At 36.5% G+C, this 26856-nt stretch overlaps 1 protein-coding gene across 1 annotated transcript in view; it reads right to left on the bottom strand.

Moving 5' to 3' along the window:
* Window positions 1-25490, bottom strand: part of LOC105042650 (protein GRIP) — a 46297-nt gene extending 20807 nt beyond the window's left edge. Inside the window, exons 1-11 of the mRNA XM_010919934.4 lie at window positions 25338-25490; window positions 23942-24465; window positions 22760-22875; window positions 19987-20156; window positions 17944-18037; window positions 15400-15486; window positions 15228-15308; window positions 13595-13720; window positions 10851-10959; window positions 10688-10767; window positions 18-146 (exon numbers count right to left, since the gene is read on the bottom strand). Of these exons, the coding sequence (XP_010918236.1) occupies window positions 18-146; window positions 10688-10767; window positions 10851-10959; window positions 13595-13720; window positions 15228-15308; window positions 15400-15486; window positions 17944-18037; window positions 19987-20156; window positions 22760-22875; window positions 23942-24443 (1494 nt within the window). The 5' untranslated portion in view covers window positions 24444-24465; window positions 25338-25490. The remainder of the gene's footprint in view (window positions 1-17; window positions 147-10687; window positions 10768-10850; window positions 10960-13594; window positions 13721-15227; window positions 15309-15399; window positions 15487-17943; window positions 18038-19986; window positions 20157-22759; window positions 22876-23941; window positions 24466-25337) is intronic.
* Window positions 25491-26856: the final 1366 nt, after the last annotated feature.

A 26856-nucleotide genomic window follows, 5' to 3' on the forward strand; every position in this document is an offset into this window, starting at 1 on the left:
TGAAGAATATTGCATACTCTGACTGCTTCCTCCTGAGCTTTGATAAATTCTGAGTTCTTAGCTGCAGACAGCTCAGCATCCTTCTTTTGCAAAAGTGCATGTGCGCGGACCTTATATGCAGAAAATTCACTTTCTAAACGGCCGATCTGCAAAAAATAGTCAAGTGAAACCGCTATCCAACAAATGGACAGTACATAATTTGAAGAGCATTTTCCCAGTATATAATGTTAAATAACACCTGTTATGGTTCCAAAAAGAAGTACATTGTTCTGTCATACAATGGAGGCCTCTGACAAATAAAAGTTTGAAACCTTTATGGAGAATTATTCTTAAACTTAGTTTCATCGTTCACTCAATATGGGACTCAAAATCTAAATTTGAGACTATGAGAGTAAAAAATGAACTAAAAAAAAAAAGAATCTAGACTAGGAGTTGGAAAGTCCGAAACCATTCATTTCCACTAATTGAATAACATTTTGTATATATTATATGCTGCTATCAAAAGTAGGTACTTTGTAGGGAAACATGACTTATTCTACATGATATAAGAAGGCAGACAAACTAAAACACAAGCCTTCCTGTCTATTAGAAGTCAGAAGGGCTAGAAGATGAACAAATCAATTGAAGGAAATCCCGGCAGCCAACTCAATCAGGTGACTGGAAACATCAATATCAAGAGTTTTTTCATAAGATCTTACTAAAACAACTAGTATGGTCCATGAGAATTTGCTTGATGTTATACATGTCATGTGAAGTAATTATGGTGGATAGGCTTGTTGCTTTTTATGATATTCCTTCTAGCCAGCAAACGTAAGGCATAATTTTGATGAAACCCCAGTAACTTCCTTTCCTTCATATAAATGTCATTGTGATTTACCGGGCTAAAGGTAGCGAAAGAATGTAAACAGGTAATGAATTCACTGAAATTTGGTACATAGAATTATGGGATTGTTTTCATTTTTCAACTAGAACTCTTCAAGTAACCGCATGTTGAAGAAAATTTCAAAAAAATATTGACCCATAGTGGTGTCCATACTTGTTGATTCCATTACCTTAATAATGTTAAGGAATTTAAGTTATGGCTATAAACACAGAATAATACTAGCATAAAAAAAATGCTACACATGATTAACAGTTTTTAAATGAACCAATTATGTCATAAATATGTTCAGAAACAATTATATTCTTTGCTCAAGCCTATAGAAAAACATTTCAATTAGAAAAAATAGATCATCAAATTTAGTCCTTGAGTACCTCTAGTACATCTTTCAAATGATTTAAGTACCTTCTACATAATTCTGTGCTAATATTCCGCAGAACACAGTTTCAAAGTAACATATACTTTCACAATATGCAACACCATGGACCTTAGCTAAGAACATTCACCAACAAAAAATGCTAGGCACGTACAGACTAACATATTAGAGGTCATGCAAGAGCTATGGTAAATGTGCTGCAAGGAAGTTTCAATAGCACATATGACTATAATCTCTGCTTCCAGAAATTCACCTTAATAACATAGAATACATCAGCATAACACAATACAATGAGTTTATCATATCTTATAAACAATATATTTCATGAGTTAAAAGACTAAGAAATGAGTTCTACGCAACATAAAGGACTTACATAACAATTTAAGTGATCAATCAAAACTCAAATCCAGCATAAAAAACTAAATAATGGATACTAATTAGGGATATGTGAATCAAGAAGTTGCCAACTAGCCAAGTTGGTAAAGCCTCTTGTCTTGATACATGAGACCTCGGTTTGACCGTGCCCTCACTCCAATATTCCTGACCTGAGCATCCAACTGTTCTCCTTTTGAAAAGTGGATCAACATTTAGATTTAACAATTTTGCCTCTAAAACTGAACCAAAATTAATCTGTGAACCTCAATTTTGGTAGCTTTAATAGGTTTCAGCTGGAATCAGCCATCACAAGCAAGCCAACAGCAGCCCATTCTTAGGCAGGGCCGCATGCATGTTCAACACATCTTCAACCATTTGTAAGCCCCCTTTGTCTAGTTTCACATTAAGAGGCCAGGTTTTCATGTTTCAGTGTGAGGCTGTGAGCATTCCATCATTTGACTGCATTTAAATGCAATTAAGGCACATCTCTTGTTTGGTTTGGCAAGAAATTGGAAAATAGGTGATTTGCTTAAAATAAACACCCTTTTGTTTCCGTACTTTGATCTATGCCAGCTGAAAAAACACAGTAGAATTTGCTTACCTACATGAAATCCACTAGTTTGGTGTGAATTTCATGCAACAAACTCTTTTAAGTAGATTTACTTTAGATTTTTCTTTAACAGAAAGCATATAATTCTAGAAGAGGGTGTTTGCTAAGTAGCGTCATGAATGTGATTGCCATAATACTTAAACAAGTGATATGTCTTAGAGAGGACTATCGAATTTTAACAACATATTGGCATAATAGATTTATGAAATCTAAAGATATAAGAAACAGCCTAGCATTTTCAAGTTGAATTTTTGACACAAGGCTAAAAATCTGTAGTCTGACCTAAAACAGAGAAATCAGCTTTTATTCTTGGAGAATTGGAATTTTTAAGTATTTTTGGTGAATTCAAATAGGGAGTCCTTTCTTCTTTACATATAATGTCTCAAGTAAATGTCTCATTTACTTGAATGATAATATTTGCAAATAAGTCCGCCTCTGGCTATCCACCCCCATCTTGAGCTATCTGCCAAGTCCCTTACTTTTTGGACTCCTGACCCAACTGACCTAGGTAGCTGATTGACTTAATAGGCTCCATTTATGACTAACATATTTAGTGGGGTAACCGTCCTAGTGAAGTGGGCTCCATATAAATTGAACCACCTCCCCTTTTTCATAAATAGAGGCAAGGAGGGAAGCAAGGGGGGAATGGTAGCTTGGCTGGGAGAAAGGAGGAAGAAGAAATTCTGTATAATGGTTTTGGATTTTGTTTTCTTCATTTTAGTAGGTAACTTCTGCATGTGCCTAAGATTTTGGCTTTCTATTTTGAATTTTATGTTCCATCATATGCTTATCTTGTTTTCAAAAATTTAAAAGTTTGAGGTCTACCTCACAAGTATTTTATCAACCATCATGATTTCAAGTTAAATTTCATGTTTGTAACCCGAATGTCAGTTCTAAGCCTAGATTTTGCTTTGAAACCCCAAAAATCCTAATCAGTTCAAAGCTTATGGCTTCCTTTGTGGTTTATGAATTTTGTACCAATTTGGAACTCATGTGTTGTCTAAGATATAATTCTTTAAACTAGTTCTAGAACCTAGGGTTCCCTTTGAAAGCTTGGATTCTATAATCCAATTTTAAAGTCGTTTTTGAATTTGAAACCAGAGATTTGTTCCCAAGACTTTTGGCCAATTCGTTCCTTGAAAAAACACATTACCATGAAAACTGGAAGTTGTGTTCTAGCATTTGATATCGAAATTCAAGTTTTTACAAGATTTCAAGTCTAAATTTTGGAAATTGAATGTGTTTTGGAATTTGAACATATGCATTATGACTTCATTTTTTATCATGCTTTTGAATTCTGACATCAATTTGTTCCAACTAGAACAAATTATAAGTGGTTTACAAAGCATTTGGAAAGTTTCATAGATTAAAATATAATAAAAGTGAAAGATTTATGTAAACCCCTAGCTAGGTGGTACATTAGCCTCAATCAAATTACTGATGAAGATGTCTTCGGACCCCTGATAAGGTGGTATATCTGGCCTGATTCCTAATATGAATGAAGATTTGCGAACCTTGGCTAAGCAGTATTTGTGAACCTCGAGGTTTTATGTCCTCGAGGTTTTATGTGGCCTCAATTGCATTAGCAACAACGATTTTATGTAGCCTCATCTAGTTTATTGGTTCACCATGAGGATTATGTGGCCTCATTAGGTTTAATAGAGAAGATTTTATCTAACCTTGTCTGCAGCCATGGAAGATCTTATGTAGCCTCATCTAGTTTATTGGTTCACCGCGAGTATTATGTGGCCTCATCCAGTTTAATAGGGAAAATTTATCTGGCCTTGTCTGCTGTGAGGCTTTATGTGGCCTCGACGTATCCGTAGAATTTCATCAGAACATATGAAACTATGTGAATATAACAATTTTTGAAATATAGATTGTGTTTTAGTAATTTTATTTCTAACAAGTATTTTACTTATGATTTTATGCAAATTATTTGGACTCCTAAATTTGGATTTGAACATTTCTATGGCATCTTATTTCCTAGTGAAAACTTGGCTTTTGGAATTTCATAACAAAATAGTTTCAATGAATTTCCATTCAAGCCCTTTATTCATAATTTGGTCATGTGTCTCATTGTAAAGTTATTTGTTTCTTGTGGACCTTAACTTCTGTGATCATGGTACAAGTTTACTTACTGTGCTTCTTAGCTCACTACATTCATTACACAAATTTTTCGGAGTGATTATAGAAAATTCTGGTGGCCTTATTAAAGGAAGGGGACTCGATATTCTGAAGTTGCCTTTGGATATGGCAATCATAGGAGCAGTGTAGACAATGCCCCAGTTTGTGTTTAGTGACTTTACATATTTAAAGTTGAATATCATGTGTGATAACCTATACTTAAGTTTGTGACCTGAATTTTATTTTAGGGGTTTGGGCAATAAAATAACATCGCTTAGTGATTGCTATATTAAATCATATGGCTTCATTTAAAAACATTAAATATTGATAGTATTTGATCGACTTATATTGAGGAGGATTAAATTTGAACATTAGTTCACTTGATTTCGGTAGTTACACCTTGGGGTTCAAGTAAGTTAAATTTGGGAGCATGACATTTATATTGCGGGATCATGCATGTTACGTAATCTATATATGAACTCTACAAATTTTGGTTCACATGTTAGAACAGATTCCATGGCAAACAAAGATGCTAATCTTTTTTCAACTTTTAGAATATGGAAGTTTTAAAGATTGGAACCAAGAGTCACCAACCAGCATCAAAGAGTGATCTATTTGGTACAATATAGGTCCATGTCGTGCCACTCTGAGGGGTACTGAAACAGGGAGTCAGAGAGGGAGGGAGGGAGGCCAAGAGAGAGGGCTCGAACAGTCATCATCATATAGGGGGAGAGAGAGAGAGAGGGAGGGAAAGGGAGAGGGAGAGAATGAGGGAGAGGGGGGGGAGGGAGCAGGGGAGAGAGAGAGAGAGAGAGACGGCTAGAATAGCTGTCATCATCATCATCAAGTGGGAGAAAAAGGTAGAGAAAGAGAGAGAGAGAGAGAGGACTTACTTGGCAAGGGATCTTGTCATCGACATCATACAACATTCTCGTTGAGCTAGTTGAAAATGGAGGGCTTTGGAGATTAGGGTTTTGAAACAAGGGAGAGGCAAGGCAAAGCAAAGCCAGGGTGAGTTTTCAATTCCGAACGAAAGTTTTGAACCATACCGATAACTGACCAATCCGATTAGGTACAGCCAAACTGGCCAGTTTGAAATATTTCGGCTAACCTTGATCGGAACCACCAAAATTCTAAACTTAAGCATCCTAGACTTCACAAGATACTCTATTAAAATCAACATAAAATGATTGTTCAAAAAAAAGGTACACGATGTCCTCTAGGTTTTTGCTGGTTTTCTTTGATTTTCCAATTTTTCATTCGATAAATTATATGAAAAATCATGGAAGATGCCACTTCCATGGAAACGATATGTTTCCTAATACCATTTTCACATTCATCCTCCGTACATAGTTTTGGACACTTTTGCCCCTCTCATGTTTTCATCACTAGAGTGAAACAATACATGAAATACCATTCAACAAGATATGGACCTCATAGATTGAAATCATTTAGCATGGATTCAATGGTTGGCTTCCCAACTTAAAAAAGCAAAAAACAAACCCTGTGGCCCCATAGATGGATATCTTCTAGCATTGTTTCATTGATAGAGCTCAAGCAGCCCTCTTTGTGCTTCATCAAGTGCAACTGGCTCTGTAGGAAGTCAACCAACTGCCTTCTCTCTCTCATGATGGCCATGACCAAGGCTCGTGGTCTCAATATTGGACTATGTACCATTTGGAGACCTATATAGTATAGTACACTACCATACCATATCAAATTGTACCAATACACCAAAAAGGTATTCTTGAATCCCTTTATTTTGAAGGTTTTTAAGATTTCGTTTTTTTTAGTTTTGAGTGAAAAATAGGGTTTATGAGTCTGCTTTTTGATGTTTAAATATAATATACTTTAATTTTTATGTTACATGCCTAAAGGATGGTGTGACTATACAATACAATACATGTTAAATTAAAAAAGTTATAGAACTTAATAGATCTGGCTAACATCTATAGCATATCATAAAATCATGCCAAAATATAAAACTTTGGTATGATTTTCTTATATCTTTTCAATTTCTGCGCACTTGTGGGATGAAATAGGAGAAAAAGAAAATAGAAGAGGGCAGTACTTGGTTCAAAGGAACATTTCACCCTTCCACTCTCTCCCTCTCTTTCTCCTCTCTTACATTGAAACAAACAGAGAAAATGGCATCAAGCACTTTCTCTCATAATAATTAAGGCTCCGAACTAGTATAGAGCCCTTACCAAGCCAAACCACTCGAAACCGAGGAGTTCTGATTCAAGTATAATCCCATGCCATGACCAAAAATCATCCTAGTTCATCATTGATACAATATTGTATACCATGGACATGACAATTAAGGCTCATCTAGAGTATGTACCTTTCTCATGACCAGATGGTTTTGAGGGAAATGGAAGACATCATCATTCCACATTGCGGCTCATTATCATGTCTCCACTTTGTTGGCTGGTACTCCTCCAATGTCCAATAACTTGGTGCACTAGTGCTACCTAGGTCCCTCTCATGTTTGGCTGCCCACTTCCACCACCATATTTGGATGCCAGGTTAAAGGAACAGTCCAATAAGGAGCAGAATGTCAGGCTATTGACCCTTGGTCCCTACTAGTGGGAGTTTTGTCATAGTGTCTTGTTGTTTCGGAGTTGTCTTCTTCTTGCATGGGGTTTTTTAATGGTTGGGAGTTTTTTTGAAGAACTATGACAAATGGAAGTCATATTGAAGTCATGTTGTATGGGCCTTTTCATTGTTTTATCCAAGGTTCACAATCTCATTACTGAACCCCATATTGGTATCATCCTATTATAATGTCAGTACGCAATATGGTATGAGACAGCAAGGTGTATCCAGTGTTGATACAGTACAAGACTGCGTATTAGTTCAGTATCGATACAATACAGTACGTCTAGTACGATAGGGTACTAACCGGTATAGCAAATCTTTTTATCTTTGTATTGCTTGGGGTTTTGTTTCCTTCGTGTAGGTATCAAGATGTTAAATAGAAAGTAGGCATTCGGTTGTTATACTCTCTAGATGACATATACACTACTCAGTTACCAAGAAAACAAACAAAAAAAATGTTGCATCCAAAGTTTGCCGTCTCGGTATCGACGGCCATTTCGGCCGACCGGCGATATGGATTGGTATTGTTCCGTACCATACCGAACCGACAGCGAATCGACAAAAGCACCAGACCTGAACCGGGAGAACAAAAAGAGAAAGAAAGAAATAGAGAGAGAGGGAAAAAGAAAGAAAAGGAGGGGAAGGAGGGGCAGGGGCCATCGGATGGCCTCCGATTGGCCGCCGTGGCTGCGGACGGCGCAGTCCACGCACGCGGAGCTGCGGATGTGAAACAGAGGCGACACCCCTGTTCACGATTTTTTTAAAAAAAATCAAAACTTGAGTGAAGCGGAGAAATGGTTTGCTGGCTTCATTGATTTTAATTTTTTTAAAAAACCTAAACAGTGAAGCCGAAAAATGGTTTGTCGGCTTCACTGTTGATCTTCATTTTTAAAAAAGGTCGCATGAACAAGGGCGACGCCTCTGTTCCACGATCGCGACACCGCCTGCACTGCTTCCGCCACCCCCTCTCCCGACCTCGACGAAGCCCGCATCCGCGACGCCGTCCGCTCCCATCTCCGATGATCTCCCCCTTCTCTCTCTCTTTCTCACTCGTTTCAAAGCCCTATCGATCAAACCGACAAGCCACGGATGCTTTTGCGGCCCTCCGGTGGCCGTAGCGCGCCACCATCGGTCTCCAGCGGCTCCTACCTCCCTCCCTCTCCTCCTCTCTCTCTCTTTCTCACTTTTCCTCTCTTTCCCTCCCTCCCTCCACCGGTATACCGTTTGAACTGGCTGAACCGTGCCGATTCCCCACCAGTCCGACTCGATACGGAGTGTACCGATCGATTTGGCATGGTACAGTATTTCCATGATTGCATCAAATCCTTATCCTAATGCTTGAGAGAAAGAGAAGGGAGATCAAACGTGTTTCTTTAGAGTTTCCGAGAAGGAAACTGCTTTGCAAGATGACTCCCCCACCACCACAAGTAGGCCATGAGAACACAAATTTTATATGCATGTGAGGAGGGAAAAAAGAAAAACCAAAAAGAGAAGCAGATGAAAGCAATTCAACTTAATTCTTTGGTCTAGGTTCTTCCTTTTCAGGTTTTCCACTTGCATGGGATGCAGGGGGTTGTTGGCTTTGTTGTTATGTGAGACTCTCTTTTGGCCCAATCTAGATGATGCATGGGGACGCCCAGCTATGATGCCTGGGGATGCCCAGCTATGATGCATGTCCAGCTTCAATATGTTGTCTCCATGATATAATATAGCTCAGTAACTTACCAAGAAATGAAAAGGCAGTGCCAGTGGTAGAGGAAAATAAATAAAAGAAAAGAAGCTTTTGAACTAATGACAAGCTTGGAGTGGGAGTCTTTGGCTTACTCAGAGAGCTCAGTGATCATGTACAGGAGGTTGGCATCACGCCTGCACCAAGAGAAAGAACAGAGAGGAAGCAAATGGAAGAAGTTGAGAGTTGAGGGAGAAGATAAGGACAACATCACCTTTCTTGACTTTGAGATAGAGAAGAGCTAAAAGGCGTCAAAGTGGAGTGGAGAGACTGGTAGTGAAGCAATGCACAGCGGGAAGAAGGGAACCGCAACAGGTTTTCTTGTCCACATCAAGGGAAGGAGGTGGTCACCCAAGGCTAGGCTGCAAAAGCTATCATCATGCAGAGAGGCAGGGAGAGTAAGGTTTGGTGACTGGGATGCAAATGCTCGAGAACCAAAGGGATGAGTCACGTGTTGATCCATGTCCAACAGCATTATCCATCCATGGGGTACATCGAAGAGATATTATGTGATCTAGTCAGGCGATAATAGTAGAAGCCTAGAGGGTAAAAGTGGACAGAACAATTCATGTAGGCCCCATTTTAAAATATCATTTATGGGTCATGTTGATCCATGGAAGAGATATCATGCAATCTGTAGGCCATGTGTGGATACATGTTCTATAGCATTATTGTGCTATAGAGCCCAAGGAAGAGATATCATGTGATTCAAAGTTTTCTGTACCATGCCGAACCGGCCGGTACACTCCGTACTGTACCGGACCGGCGGGGAACCGGCACGGTTCGGCCAGCGAAATCGATATACCGGAGGAGGGTGAGGGAAAGTGAGGCAAAGTGAGAAAGAGAGAGAGAGAGAGGAGGGAGGGAAACCCCAGCCACCGGAGGCCACCGGTGGCCCGCTGCAGCCGTCGGAGGGCTTCAGCACCCGGTTATCGCCCGATAGGACTTTTACAAGAGCGAGAAAGATAAAAAGAGAAAGCTCAGAGGGTGGGGAGCGACGTATCGGAGGCCGGCGGAAGGGCCATCAATGTTTGTCGAGTAGCCGCCGTGGCCACCGGACGGCGGAAGCGGGCACGTAGAGCCACGACTGTGGAACGAGGGCGACAGCCCCTATTCATCGCCCTTTTTTAAAAAACGAAGGTGAATAGTGAAGTCGGCAATCGGTTTGCCGGCTTCACTTTGGAATTTTTTAAAAAAAAGGCAACAGTGAAGCCGACAATCGAAATGCCGGCTGCACTTAAGTGAAGCCGGCAACTGGTTTACCGGCTTCAACTATTTCGACCTTTTCAAAAAAATAGCCGTGAAACAGGTGCGACGCCCCTGTTTCACGCCCGCCGCACCGTGCGCGTGGACTGCACCGTCCAACGACCAACCGGAGGCCGTCCGACGGCCCCTCCGACTCCTTCCCCTCCTTTTCATTCTTCCTCCCTCTCTCTCTATCTCTCTCTCTCTTTTTCTTCTCTCGATTCGGATCCTTTGCGTTCGTCGGTTCGCGTCGACCTGGTATGGTATCATACCATACCGTACCATACCGCCGGCCGGCCAATATGACTGCCAGTACCGATTCTGAAAATCTTGATGTGATTTGATCCAGTTGGGTGATAACTTTGGAGGGTAAAAGTGGACAGAACAATTCCTGTGGGTCCCCCTTTCAAATATCATTTGTCCATCCTAACAACATCTAGAAGAGCTCCATCTGACCTCCTCTAGGCAAAATCATATGGCAACAAAAACAAAAATGACCCTACAAAACAGAAGATTCTATGGCAGTGGCATCTTCCACGAATTTTCTTGCAACTTATCCTTTGGATTTTTTTTCTTTTTTGGATATTAACTACCCAGAAAAAACTGCCAATACTACCAGAACCAATGCCCTGGTGGAGTCTGAAGGAAAATTCTAGCTTTGGAGCCTTGACATTAAATGATAGCTAAGAGGGCATAAGATTCTATATTTATGGTTAATTCACTTAGCTAATAGAGTTGATGTACCTCATCTTTGGCAGCCATAAGTTCAGCATCTCTTGTATTCAGTAATTGATTCTGCATGGATAACTCTAATTCCAATTGACCTGTAAAGTCAACAAGAGTTGTGTTATTTCTTTATACTTAAACTAAACAATTACAGAAATACATATGATTTAAAAAAATATACTTCTCATTTTAGCTGATTCAATTTCAGAGCGTAGGCAGGCACTCTCAGATGCCTCTAGCTTAGTTCTAAGTGCTTGGCATGATACTTCCCACTTCTGTCGCTCTTTTTCCTGAAAAAAAAAAAGAAGAAAAAAGAAACAGAAAAACAGGATGTAAACGATACAAAACTGTTAAGGATTATTACTCAGAACAGATATAACAATCACAAATGAAAACATGAGCCTGCTGAGAGCAAATTTGCATATGGGCATCGATTACATAATGGAGCTCTAGACAGCTGCAATCATCTAGAAATCTTAGAAAAGAGAGAAAAACCTGCATTTATCAGTAAAAATATAGTGATACTGCTGAATGGCTCATTATTGGATTTTACATTGTGCTTATTGGTTATTTTTACATATTTCTCTCTCAGCTTTATGTCAATCATATTTTATACCAGCCAATTATTTTCACCCACAAAACAAAAGTTGCAAATCTCAAAGATAAATGTTCATCAACGGGCCTCTAAAGCCGAATTTGATGAAATGTTATAGCATGATAAATGTTATAAAATAACAAGCAACAGGAATGGACCTGATGTATGCAAAGCTCAAACCAAGGTTTTACATCCCAATAGGGCAAGAGGTGTCCCAATCGTCCCATCCCATTCCTGTGAGAAAATGGGATTGGGACAGACTCAGGATACAGAAACCCATCCATGCAGGGAGAGAAGAAGAAACATGAAAGAAGGAAAGAAAGGAAAGATAAAGAAAAGGAAAAAAAAATGAAAGGAAAGAAGAAGAAAAATGAAAAAGAGAAAGGGAGAAGAAAAAAAGAAAAAGGAAAGGAAAAAAGAAGGTAGAGAAAAAGAAAGAAGAAAGCAAAAAAAGAAGGAAAGAAAAAGGAGAGCAAGATAAAGGATATCCACCAGGATGCATGACCAGGATTGCTATCAGGATGGGATGGGATAGCAGGAGAAGAAAAAAAAGAAAAAAGAGAGGAAAAAAGAAGGTAGAGAAAAAGAAAAAAGAAAGCAAAAAAAGAAGGAAAGAAAAAGGAGAGCAAGATAGAGAATATCCACTAGGATGCATGACCAGGATTGCTATCGGGATGAGACGGGATAGCAGGACATCTTGTTCCATGGAGAAACCGGAATACTTTTGTTTCATGAGATTTAAAACCTTGGCTCAAACTAAGGATTCAAGTCCTAGCGAGACGTCCTGTGAGACACCGGGATGGGATACCATCCCATGCATTGAGATAGGGCCGCTCTGTCAGTGTCCCAGCATTCCGATCAGGACATCTTGGGACATCCTCTATCCCAAATGTTAGGACGAGGCACGATGATGGTGCGTTCTATTTCATGAAAAAATCGAGACAACCCCGTCCCTCGGGATTTAAAATCTTGGCTCAAACATCAAAAAATGACACTCATTTTCTAACCAATACTAGTTGAAATTTAATTATTAGCTACTTAACAATCATCGAAGATGCAGATTTGAATGTGGGAGGAGGGAAAGTGCTTTATGCCTCTATCTATATCAAGATAAATGCGAATATACAAACTAGAACATAGTGCTTTATCTAAATCTGCACTTATCAAACTCTTCATCATTCTTGGTTAAAGATTTGCACTAGAATTGGCAAGATCCAGGAAAGAAAAAAGAAGTAAAAACGTGTTACTAATCATAAGCATATGAATCTTTTGTAAACAACATATTGTTAATCCATGACAATGAATTTTGCCCAAGTCTACTAGTGAAGAAAAAGGGAAGAGCACCATGGCATATATTAGCTTACATGTTATAGTTATTTGACATCATCAAAAAAATATAAAATTTTTAAGAATATAATAGAAGAATATCACATCTAAGTGCCCCCAAATACTAATTTTCATATTACGAACCAAAATAATAAAACATACCTAAGAACCATGATCTAAAATAATTATTATTATTATCACATCCCTATTACATTGTTATGGTTATATGCAGAACACGCAGAGATAGATGAAGATTTTCTCAATGAAGCAACATAAGTCAAGTGCTTACATGCCAATGAGAATTGAGAAGAAATTTCAGTAGAGATAGGCAAGGTTGGAGGTTTTCTGACAATCATGATGCTTGGAAATTAAATTGGTGATGATATTATCGACAAACCAATAGAATATGGACATCTTCCATTTCTGGATTTGTTTTAAAGTTTTGAATGTCCAATTCTTCTGGACAATTGGAAATCGAACAATCACATCAAGCAGACAGGAAACAATGCCAGCTAACATCATTGTAAATCGGAAAGAATATGGCAGATCGAAAAGTCTGCTGCATATATCCTTAGATTTCTCTGTCAGCTTACAAGAACATAGAATATTTTATCACGAAATACCAACTTTGGATATCAACAGTTCTTTAATAGCTACTCATGGAGTGTAAGAGTCAGAAGCCCAAAGAGCAATACATACTAAGGTGATGAATAATGTCTTTAATGTCAGCAGTTGGTATGATGCTTTATGATTTCTACCGAATTATAACCTAGAGACCGTGCCCCCCAATTCCCATATATATGAGCTTCTCATTACAAGTCATTTTCAGTTCATTTCTGCCCATGCCAATCAACTGCCATTTATGATTAATGTTATCATTCTCTTCCATTCTCCCAATTTAAGACTCTTAAAAAATGATAGAATTTTCTCAATATGTTACCAGTAGTTAAACCCTACCGAACCAAAAATATAAAAGACTAAATGAATATATTTCTCACTCATACATGCTGGTCTTTAAGATGGTTAAGTTCTCCTCTCACTTCCTCTAGTGCAGCTCCAAGTCTTACAGCTTCCCCAGTCGAAGCTGCATCCATCTCTGCAATTTTTGAATCTTTCTCAGCTAGTAGCATCTGCAGAAAAATAAAAAACAATCAAATATGAGCATCAGTTTGTTCCCAGCATTTATCAAGGTACTTATGTCTTAAATAACTGTCCTTCAGAATGCCCATTTGTAGAAAACATTAAACAAAGCATAAGGAAAGCCAGCATTCACAATGACAAAGAGCAAGTGACCTCTACATTTTCCATAAAATTATACCACAAAGTTCAGAACTTCAGATAAAAGTACACAGGTTAACAAACTAATTATTGCTTCATTTGATTCATCATACTGTTTCTGCAGTTGAAGACAAACTACTTGTTCCCATTAAAGAATTAAAAAATTTCTGCAAATCCAGCTGGACCATAACTAAATATTGAAGTGAAAAATGCCAAGGAAATAATCAATTTCACCAAGTTATTGAAAACATGAACTCATGGTGATCATCTCAAAGCCCTTAAATGTGTTCATCCCTTTTTCAATGATAAGTAGGATGTAAGAATACTTCAACACGCATCATGATCTGACTAAATGTAGCACACTGAAACTTCAACACATACCGTGCCAATTGAAGTTATAAGTGGCTTCAGTATAAAATCTTCAAGTTTGTGGGATATTTGTAGATAAAAATAAAGCACAAATGATTTATATATGCAAAAACTTGTAGGTGTATGATTTTGAAGGGGAGAGAGCAGAGGACAATGGGTTCCAAACTTACAATCTTGATAGTACAAACATCCAATGGATGCTATATATAACGGGACTCTTTAGCATGGTTCATAATCTATACATCTTAGAACATATGGACCAAATTTTAACAAGTTTGTAAACTACTGAATAGATACTTTCAGAGCTTCTGACGTGTTGACCATGTGGTCACAAAATGAACAGTTTCTCAAAAACCAACATCTAGATATATACACAGAGTGGGTCTAGGTGATTTAAATATTTTCAAGAATGTGTCCAACCAAAACTTTGTTGCTAGATATACATTTCATAAGGAACTTTCATCATCTCATAATGGATCAGGTGGAGTCCAATCAGATCCTTTTCCAGACTTAAAACTGTTTGGAAGTTCGTCTTCGTTTGGAACTCAAACTGGTTCAATATGAACATATCACAGGTACAGATAGAGCCAATGTGGTCTAGTGCTGGGCGGATCCGGGCCTGTGCAAGTGCAATCCACATGCATCACTAGTCTCAGTCAATTAAAATAACTACTTTAATAGAGAATTGTGGTCAAACTGCACGACTTCAAGGTTCTGAAATGACCTAGACCAGAAGACCTATGAGTCAGCACTTCAGAGAGTGTAATTCGCTCTCATCTAAAACACATAAAGCAAAACCTTACATTAAAGTAACTACTTTGAATAGAGAATTGTGGTCAGACTGCAACTTCAAGGTTCTGAGATGACCTTGATCAGAAGACCCATGAGTCAGCACTTCAGGGAAAGTAATTCACTCTCTTCAAAAACACATAAAGCAAAACCTCTTGGAACATAACAGCACACATTTAAGGAATTTATACTACATAGTACCTGGAGAGATGAGATTGTTTCAGCTGCTTTGTTCCTCTCTGATAGAGCATCAGCAAGTTGTGTTTCCAAGCTTTCTAGTTGCTGAAGATGAAGTAAATATGAAGATATATGTCCAAAATGCGTAATTAATTCTTTTAACTAGACCGAATGCACCTAAACAAATATCTTTTACCTTTTGGTGCTTAGTAGAAAGCTCTGCTATTGATGCTTGCCTTTTGTCTTCTGCAGCTTGCAATGAACCCCGAATTTGCTCCAACATCTATCAGAAATTTTTATTAGTAATATTAGGATTATCTCAATAATCAGCTCATATTTTGACCGCAAAACTAAAATTAAAAATCAAAAACAATAAGACTAAAAAAGTTCACTGTATTGCAATTGTTAACGTCTGCAAAAATTAATCTATGGCGTTGCAACAAGTGAACATTAAGAATGTGAGACACATACAGATATACATATTTATTCAGTTTGTCATATGTCAAGACAAACTAAGCATTCTCTGCAAGCTCCTCTTGCACAGTATCAATTACTACAGAATCCCAATTGATGAAAAAAAGGTGACGTAGTTTAAGAGTTTAGATAAGCTTAATAAGAGAATAAGCCCCATTTGGCACCACTTTTGGAAGATGAAAAAGAACTTCTTGGAGGGCCAAAAGCTTTTCTGGGTGACTTTGAGGTGTTTGGTAAAATTTTGAAACCACTTTCTGCCTCCTCCAAAAGCTAATAAAGGTCTACCAGAGAAAAGCTCCAATTGGCAGCTTCTAGGTAAAAGCTCTACTTGAGAGACATTGAGAAGTAGTTTTTTTAGCAAACCCTCGATTAGGAGACCTAAGTTCAAGTCCCAACAATGGGTTTTTCAAAAAACTAATTTAAAACTCTTTATTGCCATAATCATTTAAGTTGGTGGCATTTTATTGCCATAATCATGCAATCAAGGATTTGAGTTTAATCTTATGATGATGAGGATCTACTCCCTTCTAATTGTTTAAAGATTGATCAACCATAGGGAAGACGAAGCACAGAATAAAGTCAAACATTGAATAATAATGAGATGGATGTTTTGCGTGATCATATAGCGACTCTTCTTATGAGTTGTGGACTTTTTGTTTAGGATAATTATGCTTGTAACATGAATATTGATAAATGTTGGTGAATATTTATGTTGCTAATATGATTGTGGATCTATCAACAATTTTATTGCCATTTTGTAACTAGGTGAAAGTCAAACATTTATGATAGTACCATGTAATAACAATATAATACAATATAATAATATTATTATTACATAATTATATTATAATAATCATAATATAATCCAATACTATTATATTATATAATATAATATTTTTTTGAATGCTATTGAAAAAATAGTGCCGTGTTATTATATAATACCTACAAGATCATTATAGTATGGTAATATTATAAATATTATTATATTTTATATTAAATATAAAAAATATTATTTATTATATTATTTAGATTAAAATACCAAAATAAATAATTTACAAATTTTGTCATGCTAAAAGTATCTTCTCAGTTAGGTTACTAACAAATGTTAAAGTTCACAGCACTTCAAAAATGTAGTTATCAAAAAGCAAATAGTTTTTTATTAAAAGCTCTATTACCAAAACTCTATAGACAAAAGCTCTACTACCTATAGCAATGCCAAATGGGGCCTTGGTTGTATCTGATTATGGATAAACCGTCTGCTACTTTGAGTTAAAAATTTGCCATGAAATTAATACTTCCAGAAGTAGACCTGAGTTAAAAATTTGCCATGAAATTAATACTTCCAGAAGTAGACCTACATTATGGCATTCTCGTATTGGTTATAATATGTATAAAATAGTTCATGTACACAAATATCATGATAGTTGATATTCAATAACTCAGCTGATGCTTTTTTTTTAAAAAAAATTTACACTCTTATTTTAATTGAACATATGTGAATTACAGGTTTTAAACCCAGGGTTTCATGCCTCATGACATAGATGAATATTTATGGCATTTCTTGGTGAGAACTTGCTTCAATAGGGGTGATGGCTGGTGAGATTTGTGGCAGGCTAAGACAGGAGTACCTGATCGTGATAATCAACCTAGACCAACCCACCTAACAAACAAGCCAAAACCTTAAATCTTAAGGCAGAACGAACATAAAACACATACGCAATGAAGCAACATCGAACCCTTTTGCACACTAACCCACTGAAAACAGACCAAAATCTAGAAGGATGAGAAGGAAAGGATATGCTAGTAGAGTAACTATAGCTATCACCTCTTCCGCACAATGACAACTGTCAAAAAGAAAGAAAGGAAGAAAAGAAAAAGGGAAGAAACGTAGATATCATGCATGACCGAGACTGCTACCGAGATGAGGCAGGACAATAGCGGTCCTGTTCCATAGAAAAACCAAGACACCCCAATCCCACAAGATTTAGAACCTCGGCTCTATCACGAAACGACACAACATAGCATATATTTCCATGCCAATGCCATGCCAACACACCATCCGCACATAATACACTTCAATTCTTGGCTATATTGATGGTTCAAAGAATATGATACCACATGATTCAATGTTTTTGCAACAAATGGGATGCTATGCTAGTGATGCATCAATGATGTTGCAACAAAAGCATTAGGATAGGAATCATATGGTTTTAATTAAGACATTAACAGCACAAGCATAAAGCAATGAAAATGTAAAAAGAAGTACCTGCTCTTTCTCAAGCAAGGACTGCTTTAAACCTTCAAGGGCATTTTCCTTGGCTTCTAATGTAAGACGCATTTCCTCAATGTTATCACGAAGTCTGAAAATTACTTATATCAATAGCAGTGTAAAAGCATCTTATAATCCAGAGGCTATAAACAGAAGCTGTTACTATAGAAAAAGGGGATAGGGACCTGCATAAAGACAGCATTGGTTACCGCAAACATACTTTGTGGCTAGGATGCAAATTATATATGTTGCAAGACACCATTTAAATAGAAAAGATAATATGAGGTAAATTAATGCTAACATAGCAACATGTCTTCTGCTAAATATCAGCTCATATATGTCCATCAAAATGATACATAGCAGTTCACAGCCTGAAAGGAACAAAATCAGCAAACACATTGAAATAATTGTAACATGAAATTCTTTTAACACTAATGGAACAGCTAAAATAATTATGGCCAACTTTAGACAGTTTGAGAGACAATATGAAATAATAGTAAATTTGAGGGCAAGAAACAGAAAGGACAAGCTCATTTAACCTATGCCTCCTAGCCATCCAATCAGCTGGTTTATTGGCTTCCCTATAACTATGCTTTTTAATCTTACCACAATCAGCTTGAACCCCCATCAATCTGGTGAGACTGGAATCAGTATTCCAGCACCATTCTGATATCTTTTAGGCAAGTTTCTCTCTCTAGCAAAGGCATGCTGCTACAGAGTAAGTTCAGTTAATAGAAGTATCTATATTCAATGTAGTGCTTCCTTCAACAAGGTTTGTGCCACTGGTAAATTATATATGCAGCATCTTGGTAAATAAGTAAACCACCATGAGTATAGGAAAAATTTTCATTGATCATCACATAAAGAAGTTCAAATTGTTCAAAGGTAATATCTTAGACTCTGAGGAAAATCCGCATCTTTAACAAGTTTATTCACCAGACCACACTACTAATAAATGGTGTCATATCCATTCAATTCAACTTAACTCTGGATACAGGTATTTCTATCAAAAGTGGATCCCAAAATGAAAATTCATAAATCTCACTTGTCCAGAATACCAGATCATTTAGAGGAGGCACAACTAGCTCAACATGTAAATTTGAGTTCAAACCCTGTGCACTGCATCAGTTCACAATGGTGGAATCTTCCAACCATCATAAACCCAAAAGGCTGAGAAGAACCCAATGAAGCAAATGAACAGTCTCAAGCAGGGCATCCCATCCATTGTCCATTATCAGCCAAGCTTCTCCCAGCCAAACATATTCTCCCTGCCACTGAATATGAACTTTCATGGCTTAAATCACAAATAAGTTCATTTTAAAGACTGTTGGATATTATAAACTAACCACAAGCCTAGAACAGATCTCCAAATCATCATAGATAGCAAGGAGACTAGCAATAGCATGATACTTAACAGGCAGCACCTCATGCTCCAAAGTGGCATTTAATACTAATAGAACCTCGGATATTCTTTTCCATAAATTGGTTTATATTTTTCAAAAATTGCTATATATTACTTTTGGCATATGGTATCATCATATATTAGACAAGGACACTAAGTGTTCATTCATTTTCATATTATCCCACTTGCAACATCTCAATCCTCAACATGGTTCATCTAAACTTATGGAAGATGTTGAAGGTAGTCAGTAGATTGATTTTTAATAGATAGGGTCCACTGTGTTATACATAATGAATATTGTCTATTATATTGCTTGTATTCCTTTATGCCAAGGGTACAACCTCAATTATTATTTAAAGAGTTTGGTTGAAACTGATTATTAGAGATTATCATTTTCTGATGATATAAGTATTTGCTTCCCTCCAACTTCTAAGCTTCCTAGAATAACCTTATGTAAGTTTTCTCTTTTATTTTGTTTTTTAGTTATGCAGTGTTTCCATCCAGCCTGTCTTGAAGGAACCAAAACTGAACTTAAAATGGTTGCATACCATGATTTTCACAAGTTACTTTCTTTATCAGAAACACTACAGATGTTACACTTATATTTGTTTGATTTACAATTACATGAGAGGGATTACTTATTGTTTGCTGTCCGTAATTGTTGCCTTTCAGCATCCATTGATCGCAATGCTTCATTGGCTTGTTGGCGAGTGCGTTCCAATTCTTGTTGTGCTAATGCTTGCTGAGATGAAGCTTGCTCAGCCTTCATATTCACATCATTGAAGCGAGCTTCTAGGTCATCTTTTTCCTGAAAAAAAAAATAAATTTAAAAAAAAAAACTTCAAATCAGGGTATTATCCTAGATTTAAGGAGATTACAATTATAAAATGCACCAACAAAAAAGCGGAGTATGCATTCCTCACACGATCCAGATGGCTTGTATATGCATATCTAATAATTAAAAAAATAAAAAATAAAACTAAGCATGAAGGACAATGAAATTTAGAACATATAAATGTGTGTTCGGATGGTGTAGTGTTCTTTGTTTGGTCAATACCTTAAAGATAAAGGGTGGACCATGAAGCAACAAACTCATCTGTTAGAGGAAGTATTGATCTACTTGTCATGCCCCTGACCCAAAATTAAAAACTAGGGACATGGCCACCGCCTCATACTCATATAGCCAAGGTTTTAGGAACCGATACCGAGGTTTGTACCGGTTCCTGAACGGTATAGTACCATATCGTATCGGACCATACCAACAATAAAAAATTCAAAAAAAAATCCCACCCAATGGCCAACAAAAAAAATCAAGCCAAATCGGACCGAACCGGTATCGTACCGCACCGTACCTGATCACACCATCCGATATCGAGCTGTTCTGACTGATACCGTACCGAACGGACCGGTTCAGTCCATTTTTCGAAAAAACCAGTCTGAACCGAACCGAACTGATTTTCTGCTGGTACGGTACGAGATGTACCAGCCGATTCGGACCGATACGGAATACCATGCATATGGCATTGCCTTACAAGCATGCAAGGCATCCAATTTGTGATTAAATCAATATATACATAATAATATAATAAATCCAACATAGGCAGTGGATAAAATCAAAGCACCTAAATTTTCAAATTTAATAAATAATAAATCCAAAAACTAACAAGATATACAAGAAATTTGTTCAAAAGAATCTAACTTCAACAACTCTTCGAATGTTTAATATAATTAAAGACGGAAAGCTATAAAATAGCTATAAAAACTATACTAAGAAAATAAAAACTAATTCTAAGCCACATTGAGAATTATGTTCTTTCATTTAATCACACTCCTAAAATGGTACACTATCAGACACTAATTCTCAAGATATATAAAGAAAGAAAAGATCAAATAATGAGCTTGACGGCCAATAAGTAATAATACTTCAACTAGTTTGCATATGTAATAAATTAAAAAAATTTCTAAGAAGGCAAAATCATTACATTTTAGCAAAAAGAATAATATGATTAAAAATATTCAAGTATGCTCAAATATTTATATTTTCAAGAACAAATTAAGAGTTTATATTTCAAGTCAACAATCTATGAAACTGCAACCACATTTATATTCTGTGGCAAGGCGAAGAACAACATTTATACCCCACAGAGTGGGCTAGAATACCATATTTATACCCTAAGAAGTGGGCCAGAGTACTGCATTTTTATACACTATGGAATGGGCTAGAATAATATAAGTTTTGGAACATAAGAAGTGCCAACATATAACTCCTATTGGCAGGGGTCCAAAACAAAGCCAGGTTGAAAGTCAAAAAATTTGAAAAGTATCTAAGATCATAAATAATATAGATGGAAAATTCTAAAACAAAATGTTCATATTTGACAAAAGACTTCTAAACAAAAATATGCATAAAATTTTGCAATAAGAGAAGTTATACTTTAATTTACCAACTTATTTTCCATATAAAAGCTTATGATGACTCATTATTTACATAATAAAGAAAGGTTTATTTACATAGAACTGAAGATTAGCATCAGTGTTATTATTTTTAGTACTACCAATAATATGAGCTTCTAGTAGGACAAACAAATGCATATTAAGGAAAAAATGCATTCTTCATAGGTAACCACTATCACACATCCCATAGCTTTTATCATAAACTTTAAGATTTACAGTAGTTGGCTCCCACAACAAAGGGACATGCAAATAGAAAGAATAGAGAAATATAACGTAGATCTAGAGAAAGGAAAGGAAGAATATATGAATGATTCTTCCCATATTTCTAAGGTATCAGCCACTACGATGTGCAGAATTCAATTCTTTTTCCTTTCTCAGCCATAAGATACCCACAGGAGAATCATGACCTTGTCCAAGAATTATGACTTTCTTGTATGTTTATTTTTTGCAAGAATTTTCAAGAAGATCGCTCTCACGAGGAGATCAAATGCTGGAGCTAGGACTGTCCAAGGGAGCATTTTAGTGTTATTATTTCATTATTTAGACATATTGAACTGCACAAAATTTTTCTCTCTATTCTTCATCTTCTTATCTCTTAACTAATTCTTTTACAATTAGGCACCGACCACTATAGGTCAAGGATTTGACCCCAAAGAGATTATATGTATGATCTGAACTTATTTCAGATCTCTGTTTCTTTTTTAAAATATGGACCAAAATTTCAGCACACAAATTATTGTAGTTCAGATTAAAGATTATTCTACATTATTCTTACTCTAAAATCCAACACTAATGGTACACTTTGTAATGTCATTCAAAACAACCCTTGGTGACCCCACAGACACCTACAGATTCCCAGGTGGATGCAAGGGTATTTTTATGTACACAAGATAAAAGAGGAGAAAAGAACAAAGGATAAAACTAAAAAAGAAATAAGAATCTGTTTAAACAGTTCACCTTCTGCAACTCTTGTATACGTTGTTTTGCACGTTTGTGAAGCCTTCCAAACTTGGAGTCCAGTTCAACATACTTATCATCACGCTCTTTTATTTCCTGCTCCATCTTCTGTTGAGCTACAAAAATGAAACTAAATAATGGTTTAAGATTTCCAAAGGAGTTTAAGAAAAAAAGTGATAGGCCATACCATACAGATGCTCTCACAAACATAAACAAACTGGAAAAATTTTTAATGATAAAACCATGACAAAGCAGATCTTTTGGAAACATCTTTATAATTATTAACTCAGATTTAAGATTGGCTAGTATAAGGCAAAACAGTTGACCATTGATAGCTGAATACCCTCAGATATTAACACGCTTCCACCACTAAAGGATTCTCTGCAATGTGGGATCTTATAGACATCAATAGAAGGACTCTCTTCTTATAATCTCATCTTACAGCAAGATGAATAAAAATTAATAGTTGTCTTCCAAAAGTCTAGCTCTTTTCAATTTCGTCACTTCCTCTGATTCTGTGATGCAGTCTGAGGATTAGAAACAGCTCAAGAAGGATTTGTGAAGAATGTCAGGGTTTCAAGTTAGGTTAATCTATTGATGCTGTCTAGAAATTTTTGTGGCAAATCCTAAATTGAGCACTGCAGCCAATAGGCTGGAGCTTTCTACAGTTCCATAGCAAAGTTGTCGAAGAGAGGACCTTACAGCTTTTCAGAAATTTCTGTATCTGGCTTTGCTATTATTTGCGGTAATAATAATGAGAACAGGCCAAAATAGTCATATCATCAACCAGGTTCATGCTAGAAACAAAAAGAAACTGATATCATGCAACTTTGCATGAGAAATAATATTAAAAAACAGCAAGGACCAATTTTGAGAAAGTAGGTTGTAAGAACACAAATCTTAAGAAAAAGACAAGCCTAGAGAGAGAGAGCATCATAGCACTGAAGGCCTGAAGAGACACAAGTTAACTAAATGTCAAACCTCAAATTGTTCTGCATACGAGATTTAACTTTTTCCTATTTAATATTACACCCGTTGCAACAAAAGATAAGTAAAACATTCAAATAATGGATTGTTAATTTCAAGATGCCAAACAAGCAATTGAATCAGAGGCAAATGAAGAAAGCAACACAGAACAAGATAAGCAGTTTGTGAATTTCCTATTAAGAGAAAACAACTAACCTTCAACAAGCTTTGCAGTAAGCTCTTGAACCTTTCCATCAGCCTCAGAATATGACATCCTGAGATGCTCCAGAGCATTATCTGCTGCCTTTTGGGTTTCTTTGTGCTCTTGAATTTCCTTATTCAAGCACTTTATCTGTTCATGTAGGTGGTTCACTTGTTCAGAAACCTCTTTATCTTCGCCATTTTCAACGTTTTGCGTACAAGCATCATTTGATCTAAAAAGCTCCGACTTGATATCTCCAAATTGAGCCTTCAAGTACTCATTCTGTAATCTGAGCTCAATAACCATTTGTGTGAGTTGGTCATGGGTTTCATCAGGGCTAGCATTGTCTTCATGAATACCATTTTCCACATCAAAATTCGCAACAGGACCATCTATCTTGTGGTATGCATCACCAAACTTCTCTGATGGTTTTGCAGCATCCTCCTCCAGACCTCCCACTCTTTCACCAATCCTCTCTTCTTTACCGGAGATGGCTGTGGTCTCCCCAGTAGCCATTGTCAATTATATTGACTTGAGCCTATAAGAAGGCAAAATGCAAGCTTACCAACGACACAAGCAGTTTAAGCACTGATGCAGAAAGGCATAACAATCTAAACTAAAAATAGAATAAGTGTGATTGCAAGTTCCAGTTACGATAAAATGATCAAACAAATAAAGAAGCTTTTGCAACTTTGCATTACCATCATTGGCTGTTTCACAAGTAATTAAACAAATAATCAAAACCAGCTATTTCTGCAGCAAATTCTACCCCAAAATTCAAGAAATCAACACATACTCCAGAACATACAAGTAAACTATCCAAATCCACTTCCTTCATCACGCTACTCAAGTGGTCAACAAAATGTAGCTTGATTTCATCTATCCAACTCTAGTTACATGTAAGAACTACACAAAAATTTCCTCCCCTTTCCTTCTTTTATTCAGAAGATCGGCTCACTAATTGGATCTGAGTAAACACTTTACACTACCAGAAATGATGATTGTTAATAAACCGAATTAACTTGCAATAAGCATCAAACCCTTGTCTCCACATCTCAAATTTTCGCAATCTGTTAACATTCTTTGGAAAATTCTAGGAATGTGAGACCAAATCTGTCGCCCTTTTATCAACTATCCCTCCCTGAAACCCTCATTACTTGTCATGCCAGCGAATATCCAACAAGAACTACCGTTACGGAATCCAGTTCCCAACAAGCAAGACTGGATCCCTCCCACTATAAGACAATTCACCACAACATAACCAATTTTTCCTAACAAAATTGGTCTACCGATGAATAGTCCTCTTAATGTCAAAATATCTCGGATCCAATACCCAGATCTTGGAATTTAAGGGCAAAAAAGAAAAATCAAGTTGGTAAGATTTGAATCGGGTCGAAAGGGAGTCCTGACCTGATCAAGATCGACGCGATCCAAAGTATGAGAGCTTAGAGGGAGAGAGAAAGAAAGAAAAGATGGTTTTCAACTCTTTTTCTTCGCTTCTTTTTCTCCTCTTTCGGTTTTCGATAGATGGGAGAAATTTGGAGTCTGGGATCCGCGATGGCCCTTCGAGGGAAAGCGAGGTGCCACTTCAGATTCTCAGAAAAATAGCTGGGGATATTTTAGTCTTTTAAAAGAATATTCTGAGATATCGATGCGGAGACGGTAACGTAACGGTCTCATCTCTCAACCGGAGAAAAATAAATAAATAAATAAAGACCAAACAGAAAAGCGTAATATACGTTTCAGAAAAAAAAATAATAATAATAACAACTAATACTTTTATTAGTTTTATCTAAGCAAAAAAAATAAAAATTCAAAAATAAATAATAATTATGAAACATAAAATTAAAATAAAATCTAAGACACGTAAATATGAGTTAAGAGATTTTAATTTATTTAAATCAACACCTATTATAAATAATACTTTTCAGTTTGGTTAGTAGAATTTTTTTAAATATAATAGTCAGAAAATAGAAATGAAGAATCTAAAATTGAGATATAATATAGAGATAAAGAGAAAATATTTTTTTTCTTTTTACCATAGTTAAGAGAAAGTAAGAAACGATTCAACAAGTACCGGGTTATATTTTTTTCTTTTTTTATCTTAAGAAAAAATATTTAGATTTATTTTTTTTGATTGATGCGGACGACCACACCACTCTAGTGTTAAAGCAGTCCAGAAAATCAGAATATAAAAGATCCTATCAGGCCAACAGACAGATCTCATCTTGTAGTCACATCCAGTCTCCAAAATACTCTGCTATATATGATACAACCCAATCTGTTGCACTGTTTATTAACTTGTTCATTATGATATATTTCTTTTTTGAATCGAAATTAAGTTTCCTTCCTTTAGTAAGAATTTATTTTCTTAATATATTTACTGTATGATTCTATACACATTCTGTTAATATATATAAATCAATCTCACCATCAAGCTATATGGCAGCATCAGGATTATTTGAATTATAAATATACTTTCTGGTCAGGTCAAGTCGGTTGTATACCAATTTATCGATTTGCGTTAATCTTCAGCTCATCATTTTATCAATATAATCTGATTTAAGTTAATTCTTGTTGAAACATGATGCTCGGCTCAGCCAATCATTGATCTACAGTAAGGCACATCAATTCGAGACCGATATGATCCCTAAAAGCATAGACATTATCTTGCAGTTGCCATCCAGTCCAGCAGTAGCTGTCTTTCAGTCATTTTACAGCTAATCTCCATATGGACAAACAACCCATGATCTCTATATAGTTAGTCATTTTGTTGTAACAAACTAACGATCTAATAAACTCTCCTAACGGCCTAACGGGCTATGGGAGCTCTCTCTCTATAAAGAGGACAGGTTGCCCTTCATAAGATATGTCAGAACTCACAGTGTTAAGACTTTACTTAATCTTTTCAGTTCCTCCACTGAAGAAA

The sequence above is a fragment of the Elaeis guineensis genome, chromosome 4 (assembly GCF_000442705.2).
Source record: "Elaeis guineensis isolate ETL-2024a chromosome 4, EG11, whole genome shotgun sequence".
Lineage (NCBI taxonomy): Eukaryota > Viridiplantae > Streptophyta > Magnoliopsida > Arecales > Arecaceae > Elaeis > Elaeis guineensis.